At 39.7% G+C, this 15,544-nt stretch overlaps 1 protein-coding gene across 4 annotated transcripts in view; it reads right to left on the reverse strand.

Moving 5' to 3' along the window:
• Positions 1 to 15,544, reverse strand: part of RYR3 (ryanodine receptor 3) — a 568,187-nt gene that overhangs the window by 299,969 nt on the left and 252,674 nt on the right. For all 4 annotated transcript variants that reach the window (XM_030814359.1, XM_030814360.1, XM_030814362.1 and 1 more), the window contains exons 11-12: positions 6,816 to 6,989; positions 3,066 to 3,187 (exon numbers count right to left, since the gene is read on the reverse strand). In XM_030814359.1, coding sequence (XP_030670219.1) covers positions 3,066 to 3,187; positions 6,816 to 6,989 — 296 coding nt within the window. The remainder of the gene's footprint in view (positions 1 to 3,065; positions 3,188 to 6,815; positions 6,990 to 15,544) is intronic.

Consider the following 15,544-nt stretch of genomic DNA (forward strand, 5'->3'; position numbering starts at 1 on the left):
TACTTAATTACATTTTACCAAAGAAGATACATGAATGGCTAATAAGCACATGATAAGATGTCCAGTATTATTATTCATTCTGGAAATTCAAACTAAAACCACCATGATATTACTTCTAGTATGGCTACAATCAAAAAGTCAGATAGTAACAAATGTAGGAAAAGATGTAACGAAACAGGAACTTCAGACATTTCTAAGAGAAATGTAAAATGGTACATCCACTTTGGAAAATAGATTTTCATTTTCTTAAAAAGTAAAACATACGCAATTGAATAAACAAAACATGGTATTTATATACAATGGAATATTATTCAACCTTAAAAAGGAATGAAATGTTGCATGTTACGACATGGACAAACCTTGAAGATATTTTGCTAAGTGAGATAAGCCAGACACAAAAGGACAAATATTGTGTGCTTCCACTTACATGAGGTACTGAGAATAATTAAATTCATAGAAGCAGAGAGTAAGCAGAAGTTATAAGGGGCTGAGAGACAGGAGAATAGGGAGTTCTCATTTAATAAATACAGAGTTTCAGTTTGGGATGATCAAAACGTGGAGATGGATAGTAGTGATGACACTAAACCTAAAAATGGCTAAAATGATAAGTTTTATGTGATGTATATTTTACCACAATAAAAATACAACAAAAAGTTATACAATTTTATATATGACTCAGCAATTTCACTCCTAAGTATTTACCCAAGAGAAATGGAAACCATATCTGAAAACTTTTACACTAATATCCAAAGAAACATTGTTCTTAGTAATCAAAATGGAAACTATCAACTGTTCATCAACTGAATGAATAAAATGTGATATATGTGCATCTCTATCTATATAGATCTTTCACTCTACACACACATACACGCACACACACACACAATAATACTCTTCACCAATAAAAAGGTGAGGAAACAAATGAATAAACTTCAAAAATATAATGCTAAGTGAAAAGGCCAGATTCAAAAGACAACATATTTTATGATTTATTAATTTAATGTATTAAATTGAGACAGAAAGCAGATTAGTGGTTGCCTAGGGCTGTGGGTGGCAACTAGAATAAACTGCAATGAGCATAGGAGATATTTTTGGAGTGATGGAAATGTTCTAAAACTGAACTGCAGTGATGGTTGTAAGGCTCTGCAAATAAATATATTAAAACTTACTGAATTGGCCAGCGATGGTGGCTCATGCCTATAATGCCAACATTTTGGGAGGCTGAGGTGAGAGGATCACTTGTGTCCAGCAATTTGAGACCAGCCTGGGCAACATAGTGAGACCCCCACTCTACAAAAAATTTAAAAATTAGCCAGGTGTGATGGTATTTATGTGTGGTCACAGCTACTCAAGAGGCTAAGGTGGGAGGACAGTTTGAGCTTGGATGGCGGAATGGCTGCAGTGAGACCCTATCTCAAACAAAAAACAAAAAATAAAATCTCACGGAACTGTATGTTTAAAAGGATGAATTTTGTAATATGTAAATTCTACCTCAATAAAGATGTTTAAAAATAATTTTCCCATTGTCAGGCACATAACTCCCACTGACTTTTTAAAATAACAACTTTATTGAAATACAGTTCACATATCATACAGTAACCTATTTAAAGAGCACAATTCAATGGTTCACTAGCTTTTGGAATATTCAGAGTTGTGCAACCTTTGTCATGATCAGTTTCAGAATGTTTTCATCAGCTCTCCAAAAAGCTTTACACAGTAGCAGTTGCTCTCCCTTTCCCCCAAGACACCCCAGCCCTAGGTAACTCCACTTCTGCCTCTACTTTTTTCCTCTATAGATTTATCTATTCTGGACATTTTGGCCATGTGAATGAAAACAGAATCACCTAGGGAGCTTCAATAAAATACTGGCATTTGAATCCAACATCTGCAGATTCTGATGCAATTGGTTTAAGATGTAGCCTGGGCATCAGGGTATTAAAACCTCCCCAGATAAATCTAGCATGTGGCCAAGGTTAAGATCTCTATTGTCAAGTTTAAACTTTAACATGCATCAGCATTACCTGGAGGACCTATAACAATATGAGTTGCTGGATCTTATTCTGAGGGTATCTCATTCAGTGGGTTTGAGGTAAAACCTGAGAATCTGCATTTTTAACAAGTTTGCAAGTGATGCTGATGCTCTGGTCCAGGGAAGAACTTTAAGAATCTGTGGGAGATGTCAGAGCAGCAAGATGGAAGGAACCTGAGCCCCAGTAGCCAGGCCACCTATTTTCCCTAAACCACCTACCTACTTTATATTATTACTTAAACAAGAAGTAAAAGTTTACTCTGAACTGCAATGGCAGCCTATTCTATTTCCTAATGTTTCCAACATCCCTTGGACTGCAGTCCTTCAACAGCAAGAAAAGTCAAGATCTAAAAAAAAGTTATCATTTCATGCAAATTCACACATGCAATTTACACCCCTTGGCTTTAGAGAGATTTTCCTACAAGAGAAGAATGGTCTTGGAACACTGCACAGTTCACAACAGAATCAGTTTCTCATGGTAATTGGTGAAAACAATTCACAGAGTTCTGTTTTGGAAGCATTATTTAGACTGGAGGGATTATGATCCAAGCAGACAGTTCAGTTAATTTTCCCATTTAAGCCGCAGCCACAGTTGGGTAACCCAAGGCTTCCAGTGCAAAGCTACTTTGATCCAAACCATAGCAGCAATTCTGAATGACTGTAGAAACCCTTTCTACATAACACATGGGGGAATGTATCAGTTCCTCTTTGCTCTTTCTCTCTTTACACACAAATATAAAATGGACCTATGCACTCCAACTCTTTTCACTTAATTTTCACGCAAAGATCTTGGATATTCATCACTCCAATCTGAGTAAATAATGGGGCTTGGGCATCTGTTGAACAAAGGATGAAGCTAGTAGGAGTTCACCTATGTAGGAAATATGTTTCAGTCTCAAGCTCTTGATGGTAAAACTCTTTGCTGGTGTATCATTATTTCCTGAAAACATTCACAGTATCAAAAGGAGGAGGGTGGTGGTGTTGGAAGGCCACAGAGTCAAACTCACTAGGTAGAGGAGGAAAGGAGCTAACATACCTGACAAACTGGCTGAATAAGGCTGTAGTGTTCCGGATGATCCGAGCAGCCTGGGACTCCTCACGCTGGCATCTCTGCAGTGTTAATCCATCATCCATGTGGCCTTCCTGATGGAGTATGACCTACCCACAGGCAAGGGACGGGAGCTCTAGGTTACAATTATTCCACATATGGGCAGTCAACATTTCCCGCAGTATTTCCCTCATCCCTCTTATTCCTTTCTCCAAATAAGCTCCCCTGGGTCCATTTTGAGAATGGGACATTAGCGAAGTTATTGCACCCATATGCCCTATTAGTAACATGTGAATCATTCCTTAGACACAGTGCTTTGATGAAAATGAAACTTTATGTGCCACCATGGTATGAGTTACCACATATTCCTCAGGCCTAGATTTGAAAGGGTGATAACATACCTCATAATTGATTTTTCTCTTAAAATGAACATAGAATCTTACCCTTGGAAATGGGAAAAGTCACTGTGTTCAAAGCCTTTTCCTCCAGAGATGAATTGAAGAAAAAGACAGGCAATTTAAAGCAAAATTCTGTGCTGGGATCAGGCTTGGTTTCTCGACTGAAGGCCAGCTACCCTGAGTTAGTTAATTGTAGGGCTGGGGAAAGCAGCTCAAGGTGGTATCTGGCTTCTCTTGGAGGCTAGAGAGTAAATTTGAAAGCATGGGCTCTGATACCAGCAGACCTTTGTCTAGTCCTGCTATGCCACTTACCAGCTATGTGACCTTGGGCAAGTTACTTAACCCTATTTGCTTTGGATTTCACCATCTGCAAATAGACTTATCTTAGAGGGTTGGAGGATTCAATGATTCACATGTAGTCAATTGGCATGGTACCTAGAATCTAATAGGTGCTCATGAGTGTTTGTTATCAGAGGCAGAATAGTACTGATGTTAGATCAGTTATCTGGAAGCTAAGCTTATCTACTTGTCACTAAGGATATCATGACACAATTTTTTGGGGACTACCAGCTTTTTGTGTAGAGGTCAGTGGCTTTTTCCCTTAAAATGATCAAGCATGTGAAGATGTTAAGTGAGATAGTTTGATCCTGGTTCAAGTCAAGGTCAAATCCTGATCCAAGTTCCCTGGCCTGGTTTCCTCTTGATGGAAGTAAGCAAAGAGAGACAAAGCGTAGATCCTGGAAGTCTACATGTCAACACAGACAAAACGTGTGGCTCCAGAAAATACCTATAGAATGAAGATTGTTGGTCTCTCTCATTTTTAGCATAAAGAAACAACTTATTTTCTTTTCCATGTGAAACATCTCTTCCTTTTTATTATTTTGAAGGTACTTCCTGATATGATGAAATAGAGTACCTGCTTGTTCATTTTTGAAACAAGACTTTGCATCCCATCTATATATTGCAGTGTAAGCATTAGCAAAGTATACTGTTACCACTGGAATCACTGACTGTTAGAAAATATTACTTTGTCAGAACATCTCAGCAACTGGTTAGCAATGTTGCATTTGGGTTTAGCAATACATTGCCACTGTGTTTACTTTGGCCTGGGTCCCAGATTTCTGGTCCTTAAAGACTGAAATTCTTAGGTTTTGCTTGTTCAGATAACACATTTAAAACTGGCCGGGGGAAATGCAGTTGTTAGAATGTTGTTATTATGAACCCTATTGATCTCAGCAGCCCAGTTCCTAAGGTACTTCCTTCTCTCGGAGAAATCTTACAACTGAAGAGCAGGGAGAAGAAGCCTAAGATGGGAATAGGAAAGAGGGTGCTTTAAAGTGGGTACTCATCAGTTGTTTCATTCTGTTTGTGCTCGATCAGTTTTTCTTGATTACGGTTTTGTTCATTTCATAAAACACAACACAGATTTAGACATCCTTTGTATTTTTAGAGAGGGCACTTAACATGCTTCTTAGGAAGTGAAGCAGTGTAGCCCTGTCGAGGGCTGAGCACCATCACACCAGCTGGAGAGAGTTTATAAAAGCACCTCCCAAATTCACACATACATTCTAACAGTTAAATGAATCTGCGGGCTATGGTCCTAGAAGAGAAAGGCATGGCCAGGCACAGTAAGTCAACAATGCAAAATGAGATCTCTCCACATTTACAGAGTCCTTGTACTGTGTCCCTGCCCACCGAGAGTTACAGCCAAGATCCACAAATTCCACTTTCTTTAAATGCTACCATTGCCTTAGTAGGTTTGAAAAACTGTAGAGGCTCTAGATGGTATTACTGCACTCTACAGAGGATTTAAGTTTCTTCTGATAGGCTGGTAAGAATAGAGGATGGATTTTTGGCATTTATTTTTGATTTGTTCTTATTCCCAGCGTGTAGCCCTCATTCCAAGGGTGTAGCTCTTCTAAAGATCAGCGGAAAGCCTCCTGTATTTTCCAGGGCAATTCCAACTTGTCATACCCCGAACCCTGACTTGTATATCCCTAGTACTGTCATAATGTCAACATCTCTGCTTTGCTCTTCATTATCACAGCAGTTTTGCGTTACTATTTTGGCTTCACACCCCATCCATGGTCAGCTTAGGATTCTAGAGGAAACTGCATGTAGAATTTTAGGCTCATGTTTTTGCAGTTCTCTCTACTCTGGACTCGTGGCCCCTTGAGTCCCAGAAGCCTTGGCTGCACCTATGTCTAATCTGACTCTTTAGCACAATTGAGCTAATGCAAGATCCCATGCCCTAGTTCTGCAAATCGGCAAATGTGCTGAAGGAGAAGACAAAGATCAAGGTAGGCTCACCTTAGTGCACTTATGTTCTATGTGCAATATTTTGTGCTTATGTTTTGGGTGGCTTGGTTGTTGAAACCTTCCATTTTTTTTGAAGGTACTGTATCCAGCCTTTGCGGTTGTTTTCAGAGGAAGGGTTGGTCTCATACAAGCCAGATTATGTGGTCTCTTATTTATTCTATTTTCTATCCCCTCTTGATCATTTCATTTCCCATTTTCTGGATATTTTCCTAGTCTGCATTGCCTTACACAGAATTAAGATATTAACTTATGTTCATTCTCAACATCCTTTCTTACCATAACCTGCATTCTGGAAAACTTTTCATCATCACTACCTTAGGCTGCTATACCTCAACTACAGAGCACAGTGCCTCCTAGCAGCTTATTCTGGGGCTAGTTGACTATTTAAACCCATATTTTATAAGGGTATTTCAGGAATAAAAGCATCACATCCTTGACATCCATTATTTGGTTCTCACCAAAAGAAACACTGTTACGGCAATAGATGCTGCATGTACCCAAGCTAGTTTTTCTCACTGGAGCAGGCTGTGATGCACCACTCAAATCAAGATACAATCTGTGGATACAGTGTCATTCCACAACATCCCTCCTTTCTGCCAGTGGGTTCCTGCGGGCTTGTTATTATGCAATCTGCATTTTCTCTGTAGAGATCTATTTAGTCTATTATGAAAACTGCACAATAACTCAATTATCCACTGAAATGAAGGGAGCAATGATGTGGATAATCCCAAGACAGCACATCACCAAAAGTCATTTGGATGAGGTTTTAGAGTGCATTAAACACATCACCTCCTCCTCACAGATTTGCTGTGTATTTTTTCCCCCATCGGATATGGGGTCAAAGTATCCAAATTAGGCTGAAGTATTGGAGAAACTGTGTACAATCTATCACAAAATAACTCTTCTGAATAGTAAGAAGTAAATCACAATCATGTCCACCTGGTTCTCAGAATCACTTCTATTGCCTAGTTGCTTCCAACTCGGGGTAAAACAATTTGTAGACAGACATTCTGACTCTCACCTTTCTTTTTAGAGGTCCCAGGCGGGAAGTTTTGGCATCTTGTGCTTTGTAGGTCACCCACAGACCACTGGCTATATGCTGCACAAAGCAGACAGAATCTCCATACTTGATTTCTGGAACTCCCATGCCTTCTATGTCTCGCTTGTGACTGGAGTCTAATTTCTCCTTGAGTTCCTAATTCATACACAAAAAGAAACAAACATAGGCATATCTGATTAAATTAGAAGCTCAATATACAAAATGAATCACCTATGAAGAACCTGTAAGCCAGGCAACTGGTTACCAAAATAATCATGATGTGCCTGTCCAAGCTGGGATTTCAGAAAGACTTGTTTCCCTTTTCTCTTGTTAACTGTAAAATCATTGGCTTTCGAGTTCTGGTTACTTCAGTGATTATTTAAATCCATGGGAAAAGGGGACACCTAGTAAGCTCTCTCTTCTGTTCCGATTTTGTGTAATTCTTCACTATATTTTCTACTTTCCTCATCCTGATTTATATACCTTAATAAGTAATCTGTTACTAGCCAATTAACTTATTTCCAGCGAGTGACATCTTCCATAATTGTAATGGTTATCTGTCACAAATGCACTGACTCAGAGGCTTTCATCATATCTATTGATTTCATGTAAAAATTTCTTATAAAAACCTGCAGAGAAAGGAGACCCTTTGAATAGGCAGGGGTTACTACCGTGGCTGAAGCTAATGTAGTAATCTGTGTATCAGTCTCTTAGGGCCTCCTCAGTGGTGTGTTGTAGTCAAGCGGTTTCATTCTTCAGTTGTCACTGTTTCACTGCCTATTCTCCAGTGTGGAAAAGGGACTTCCTGTGCATCAGGTAACAGCTTAGTGACAAGCTGAAGTACCTGTCACAATAGCGTGTCATGAGGTAGACCTCTGACGCATGGTAACTTCTTCCCCTCCTCATCAATCAGGGTCTGTTCTGAATGGTTACACCCTATTTCCATTTCTTTTCTACATCTTGCATTAAATTGCTCATTTGTAAAAACCATTAAGCAGGCAGCAATTTGAACTTTCACAGAATAAAAAATGGCTATTACCTATTTGCATAAACATTTTTTTTTTTTTCTTTTTGAGCCCAGGGTCTCACTCTGTCGCCCAGGCTGGAGTGCAGTGGTACAATCTTGGCTCACTGCAACCTCTGCCCCCAGGCTCAAGTGATCCTCCCACCTTACCCTCCCGAGTAGCTAGGACTACAGGTGCAGGCCACAACGCCTGGCTAATCTTTTGTATTTTTGTTATTGTTGTTTTGTGTTTTGCAGAGACAGGGTTTCCCCATGTTGCCCAGGCTGATCTTGAACTCCCGGGCTCAAGCAATCCACCCACCTCAGCCTCCACATTCTTCTCATTCTTAATAGTGGAACAAATGGCAGCATATGTATTGAGTCATTACCATGCTCAATACAATGTTCTAAGTTCTTTACACGGTTTAACTCTCCATAGTAGCCTCCGATGTAGCTACAAATGCCATTCCAATTTTACAGATGAGAAAATGAGGGAGGTAAATTTGCCCAAGATCATTCAGGAAGTAATGACAGGATTTAAATCAGGAAGTCCAGCCCCAGAGTCTGCATTCTTCTCCTACTCTAAACTACTACTCACCCTGCAAAACCCTGCTCAGAGGTTACCTCTGTAAGGGAAGAGTTAGTCTCTCCTGCTGTTCTTCCCCAGCACAGTCTTATTGCTTTATTGGGCACTTAGCACATCATAATGTAAAATGTGTTTGTCTATACGACATTTTCTTTTTGTCAGGCTATGAAAAAAATCAAGGGCACAGGCCAAATTTCAATTAACTTTGGATTTATAACAAAGTTCAACACCTATCAATTACTTAATGGACATATATTGAGAGAATATATATAGCTGAGTAATTTTTTCTTTCACATTTATTTTTCATTTCAACTCTTATTTTCCTTCAAGCTTTCATAAAAACAAAATTATTTTGCACAGCATTTAAAGGATCACTTGGAGCAATATTAGTATTTTACAAGAAATTTCTTTTTCTTTTAAATGTGTGTGTTGAAACATTGGCTGGATTATTAACTATGACTTATTTTTTTCAAGCAGCAACATAACATCCAAGGATAAGTATGAATTTTTCAAAAAGATTATTTCCAGAAAAATATATTTCTGATTTTATAACATTAGCTAATAGGAAAATAGTATTTGATATATGGGATTTTCTTTACAGGCAATTCATCAAGAATGCATTTATTCTATAAAACAATGGATACTCGATTTTCACTGCAGAAATATTCACAGCTCTGGAGACACTCAAGCCAGTAACAGGACTGAAAAGACGCCAAAATTCTCATCTCTAATCTGCTCTCTAACCATAGCCAATGCAGTGGTTAAAAATTATGCACACCACAACTGTTAAATATGAATAATTACAGTGATTTCTAATAGCTCCTGATTAAAATAATTCATATTATCCAACTATCAATGAATATGGTAACTTCATTACTTTCTTGCCTTTCACTTATTTAAACATGGCTTTGCAAAAAAAAAATACAAAGATCTGTTTTTCTGGAATTACTGAAATAAACGAGTCATTATTCTGTATAGAAAGGAGTGTTTCTGTGTCTTTGTTTTTACAAAACAGCATCAGCTTCCAAATTCTATGGTAGTCACTGCAGTGGGCACTTCTAATTTAATAGAACAGCAGCAACAACAAACAAAGATCTAGAGACAAAATCCATATGAAAAACAACCCAATGCAACCCTAAACAATAATGATAAATCAGTAAAGGAAATTAAAGAGCTCAGTGATGGAGAGGCTTGATTTTATTGACAGCACATTGGTGATTTTCTTTTGACTTGAGTATGAACTAATGCTCCCTTCTGTTTTTACTTGAATATGGCCCCAGCTGCAGTCACCCTACTGCTAGAAATGGAAACTTTCCAAAAAATAGAGCTAATCCAATCATTCTCTTTCAATAACTCCCAAGTTCCTATGGAATACAACTGTTATCTCTAAAGCTCTTATACCCCAAATGCTCTAACCAAACTGGACTAAGAGTACTTATATTTATGTACCAAATATTCCCCTTCTCTGGGCCTTTACTGACATTACACTTTCTGTTTGGAATTCCCCAGCCTCACCTTGGCATCTCTACATCTGTATTGTTTATATTTCATATCTTCTGTATAATGTGGTATTTCAGTATTTTTAAAACCTTTCTGGCTGGGGAGAGACTGCCGTTCTTGTTAGAGGTAGCAAAGGGCTCAGCTGCATGCCTTTGATATGCAATCTAATCAATTCACAGCCAGACCTCCTCTAGCTGGCTCATACGTTCCAGGAGGCAATATTCCTCTGCCTTCCCAAGGCCAGGTACTAGGTAGATAAGGACCATCTCTATAGCTTACAGCCCCCTGAAATTACTCAAACTAGCAAATCCCAAACTGTTTACCCAGCCCTGCCTTGCCTTAACCATGGAAACCCCAACAAAAGTGGTAGCGTAGGCTGTCACCTTGCTTCTGCCCCTTGTCTGCCTCCTGACCAAAGCTGGTGCTTTCCTATGTGACCCTGCATGGCGTGGCACATCTCCTGTTGCTAGGACCTGTGAGTATAATAAACTTTGTTTTCCTAAGCCTCTCCTGTATCTCCTCACATGGCTGCACCTGACTGATGATCACATAAAGGAACATAGCACAACATCCCATCCATCAAGCCTTCTCTACTTAGCCAAAGCCAGAGGATACCTGTACACATTCTCTGATCTCATGGTTTTGTGGACCCTGAAGGGACTGTCCTTTCCAGGGCTAGCCAATTCCTAAAATGGTAAAGGACTCATCTGGGTATGCAAACCCAGGACTCACCTTTTATATGCAAAACCAACCCAAAGCGTATAAAGCCAACCTCCTCTTTTACCCTCTGGACCCCCATTCCCCTAGACTAATCTCCCCAGGGCCGGTACCAGACAACTAATAGCAACTCCCATGCTCCAGAGCCTGCTGAAATTATTCAAAGTAGCCAACCATATGCCTATTTATCCTGCCTAGCCCATCCCTTTCTATGCAAACCACGAAAAGGCTTTCCCCCAGCTTCCCCTCACTCTCTGCCTCCTGGAGGATGGCGCTTCTCTATGTGGCCCTGTGTGGTATGGCGTGTCCATTCCTCTTGGCAACTGTGAGTAACAAGTGTTCTTTTTCAATGCTGATTGTCTCCTGATTTATTGCCTTCATCATACCTGAATAATAAAATCTACATTTTAAAAACATGTATTGCTGTTGGTATACTAGCTGCCCCCTGCCAGATTGAAAATGCCAAAGGTGTAAAACTGGGATTTCTGGGTCAAATGGTATTTCTAGTTCTAGATCCCTGAGGAATCACCACACTGTCTTCCACAATACCAAAGGTATATAAATCATGCTGCTATAAAGACACATGCACACGTATGTTTATTGTGGCACTACTCACAATAGCAAAGACTTGGAACCAACCCAAATGTCCATCAAAGATAGACTGGATTAAGAAAATGTGGCACATATACACCATGGAATACTATGCAGCCATAAAAAATGATGAATTCATGTCCTTTGTAGGGACATGGATGAAGCTGGAAACCACCATTCTCAGCAAACTATTGCAAGGACAAAAAACCAAACACCGCATGTTCTCACTCATAGGTGGGAATTGAACAATGAGAACACTTGGACACAGGAAGGGGAACATCACACACCGGGGCCTGTTGTGGGATGGGGGGGGAAGAGGGGAGGGATAGCATTAGGAGATATACCTAATGTAAATGACGAGTTAATGGGTGAAGCACACCAACATGGCAAGTGTATACATATGTAACAAACCTGCACGTTGTGCACATGTACCCTAGAACTTAAAGTATAATAAAAAATAAAGTTCTCAAAAAAAAACAAAACTGAGATTTGTCTTTGTATTTCATACGATGCTTAAAACAGGTTGCAAATCATTTATTGTTTTATTGTTCTGCAGGCATTCAATCTGTATCTGTTTATCTGCATCAACCTTGTTTATGTTAGATGATAAGCTGATTCTAAGAAGGAAGAGGTCATCTGGCCTAATATGTGTTGAAGGGCAGTAACCATTATCCTCTGCCTCCACTGACAGCTTATTAAGGAAATGCTCATGACCACATCATAATTGTCATATTAGTATTTGGCTGAGATGATCAAATTGCTACGACTGGTTTAATATTCCTGGAATATTAAATGTTTGGCTGGAGATGATCAAGTTGCCAAGATTGGTTTAATATTCCTGGAAGGATGAAGAAAGGAACTAGAACCCGGCGGGGCGTGGTGGCTCACGCCTGTAATCCCAGCACTTTGGGAGGCCGAGGTGGGTGGGTCACGAGGTCAGGAGATCAAGACCACCCCAGCCAACATGGTGAAACCCCATCTCTACTAAAAATACAAAAATTAGCTGGGTGTGTTGGTGCGTGCCTGTAATCCCAGCTACTCTGGAAGCTGAGGCAGAACTGCTTGAACCAGGGAGTCGGAGGCTGCAGTGAGCCAAGATCGTGCCACTGCACTCCAGCCTGGCAACAGAGCGAGACTCCATCTCAAAAAATAAATAAAAAATAAAGAAACTAGAACCAATAGTTACCCAGTGCCTGGTTCAAACTAGGTATTGTGCTAAGTACTTTACAATGAAAATGCCACCACGTGAATTTACCAGGGACCTACAAAGTGGTATGTATCACACATGACACTTTACATTTTCTCTAAATCTTTCAATGGCCCTACGGCTTGTATTATCCTACTTTATAGATGGTAACACTGAGGCTGGCAGAGTGTGAGCAACTTGCTCAAAGCCACATAGTTGTAAGTAATAGAACATAATCCAAAATCAGGTACAATTCCAAAGCCAGGTATAATTCATTTGAACAGAATATCTGAATAGTTGCCATTACCAGTAGCACAGTTAAGTAATTAATCATACCAACAGTTTCGTTGCTTAAAGGTTAATATGAAGAAAAAGTTGAAAACATATAATACTATTAGAAAATGGCTTTAGGTTCATACAAATTTTGAGTTATACATATAAATCAACAAGCACAACAAGGTGGTATGGTCTATATTCAGAGTACAATTGGAGTTTGGAAGAAAAAATAACTCTACCGAGGAGTTAGGGATGGTTTTATACAAGAATTTCTACCTGATGTGAGTGCAGCCAGGGGAGAGAGGAGTGAAGGGAAATGAGGAAGGGATTGGCTTTCTAGTAAAAGGGGCACCGCATGGCTAGAAGAATGCTGGAATCCAGAAAGAGATGAGAGCAAAAATTAAGGACTCTGAACTCTATTCTACAGGTTCATGTTTCTCAAGCTCATGTTGTTAACAGACTTCGTGTGGGAAAAAGATGACTGTGGACAAATACTGAATCTTCTTCTAAGAGTCAAAGGGAATATTATGATCGTATAAGCTCTTGTTAGTCCTTTGGTAAAAACAAAACATCAGCATCAATGAAAAAATCAAAATGACCTTTTGAACTCTAATGCAGCATTTTGTTTATTTCCTCCCACTATTATCATTGTTTGGAATACCTCTTGGGAAAAGCTAGTGTAAGTAATGGAAAGCCTCTGAAACACAGAGTTGCATCTTAGAATAACCATTCTGGCATCAATGTGAGTGATGGGCTGACAAGAAATATGGCTGGAGATAGCTGAGTTGTTAAGTTATGCCATTAGTATCTAGGATGATACGTGGAATAGAGTAGCTTCTAATCCATGCTTATTAGTTAGAGTGAAATGTGTTATTTAATACAATTAAGCCACCTGTGTTTACAGATGACAAGAAAGTACCTTTTACAATACAGGACTGTAGGCACCCAGAAATGTTTCAGAGGAAAAGTAGATATGGGAAGGCAGAGCCCATTCATGGATGCTGGGGTGAGCCTTCAAGAAACTCCTGGTTAGCCCACTATTTCCAGGTGTCTCTGGAGAAACCTTGAGGAATCACCTTTGGGTTTGTTTCTATACCAGTATAGCCCCCTTAAGACTTTCTCATCTAGAATTTGAGATCTTCGTATTGCCCTTAAAACCCACACACTACAGAACACTGGTAAGAGTCTAGCTGGCCCCAAGCTTTGTGTGGGAAGAGGAGGAATGCCTTCCTCTGTTTACTACATGCTGGGAAGCAGATTCATCTGCCTTATTGGGGAAGGCATATTTCTTGAGCAGAAGTCACTGTACTGGGCTCTTTTCTCCGTATTTCTCATTTAACCCTTGCACCACCACCTTGAGATAAGCAGCATTACTTCCATTTTATGGATAAGAAAACTACCAGGTCATCTTCCTGGTCTCATTTAATTTTCACAGCAATCTTTCAAGACACACTTTTTAAAAAAAATCTCTATTTTTTACAAAACATATGAACAGCATATGGCAGAGCCAGGGTTCAAACCCAGGCTTCTTCCACTTCAAAGCCCAAGGTTTTCCTTGACTGACTCTCTATTTGGTCCACTTTGAACAATAAACACTAGAGAAAGCACATCAACTTAAACTTTAAAAATCCTTTGTAGATTTTATTTAAAATGAAGCTGCAGTAAGTGATGTTGTCTTTAGGCATTTGAATCTTACTATCTATATTTTCTTCTCTCCCCTTCCCTCCTTTGCTCCATACCCTCCCTTCCCCCAGTGGATAACTTGGTGAGAAAACGGAGCAAGCAAGGGGACTGGCAAAAACATTGCTGTTTCTGCACCAGAGTTTCAGAGACAGGTTCACCATGAGCACAGCTGTCACCTTGGTTAGGGGTGCTGTGGCTGCCGAGGTTAAAGGGCATGTGAAAGGTAGGCAGGGAAGTCACATTTGGCCAAGAACACCATGCTCAGCACATAGATGTTTCATAAATGTTTACTAAACTGAATTTAATGTTTTTATACAGTGAGGAAAAATTTCCTCCAATTGGGAACAGTGATAGCTCTATACCCTTACACTATGAAACAGGCAACATTTGAGATTCTATCCCAGTCATTCAAGACGTGTGGTGTAGTCATTTAAAATGGCTTTTTAAAGCACTTTTAAAGTGGCTTTACAGTAAGTGGCTATATATAAGGCCTGCTTTAACATTATTACCCTTCCCTGAAAAAAATTCAATGCTGTAAACTGACATTGAGTCATGACATCTAAACAGACAATATTGCCGTGCCAGAGTAAATATTAAATCACATCATCTGAAATCCTTGTGGGAATGGCCTTGCAATGTCAAGACCATGGAAAAATGATGTGAAATCAAGTTCATAGAAATTTGACTTAGATGTTCAAAATAAAATGAATCTCTCTCATTGGTTGTGTACTGGGAAGAGATCACAGTAGCAAAATGATTACACAAGGATGGCAGGATGTTTCTATAAAGATAATGGAGGTTGGCTGGGCGCAGTGGCTCACGCCTGTAATCCCAGCACTTTGGGAGGCTGAGGCAAGAGGATCACGAGGTCAGGAGATCGAGACCATCCTGGCTAACACAGTGAAACCCCATCTCTACTAAAAATACAAAAAAATTAGCCGGGCATGGTAGCGGGTGCCTGTAGTCCCAGCTACTCAGGAGGCTGAGGCAGGAGAATGGTGTGAACCCGGGAGGCGGAGCTTGCAGTGAGCCGAGATCGCGCCACTGCACTCCAGCCTGGGTGACAGAGTGAGACTCCGTCTCAAAAAAAAAAAAAAAAAAAAAGATAATGGAGGTTAGAATGAAATGGATTTCACTCTGTTTCAAGGTATGACCACACTGATGTAACC

The sequence above is a fragment of the Nomascus leucogenys genome, chromosome 6 (assembly GCF_006542625.1).
Source record: "Nomascus leucogenys isolate Asia chromosome 6, Asia_NLE_v1, whole genome shotgun sequence".
In the NCBI taxonomy this organism is placed as follows: domain Eukaryota; kingdom Metazoa; phylum Chordata; class Mammalia; order Primates; family Hylobatidae; genus Nomascus; species Nomascus leucogenys.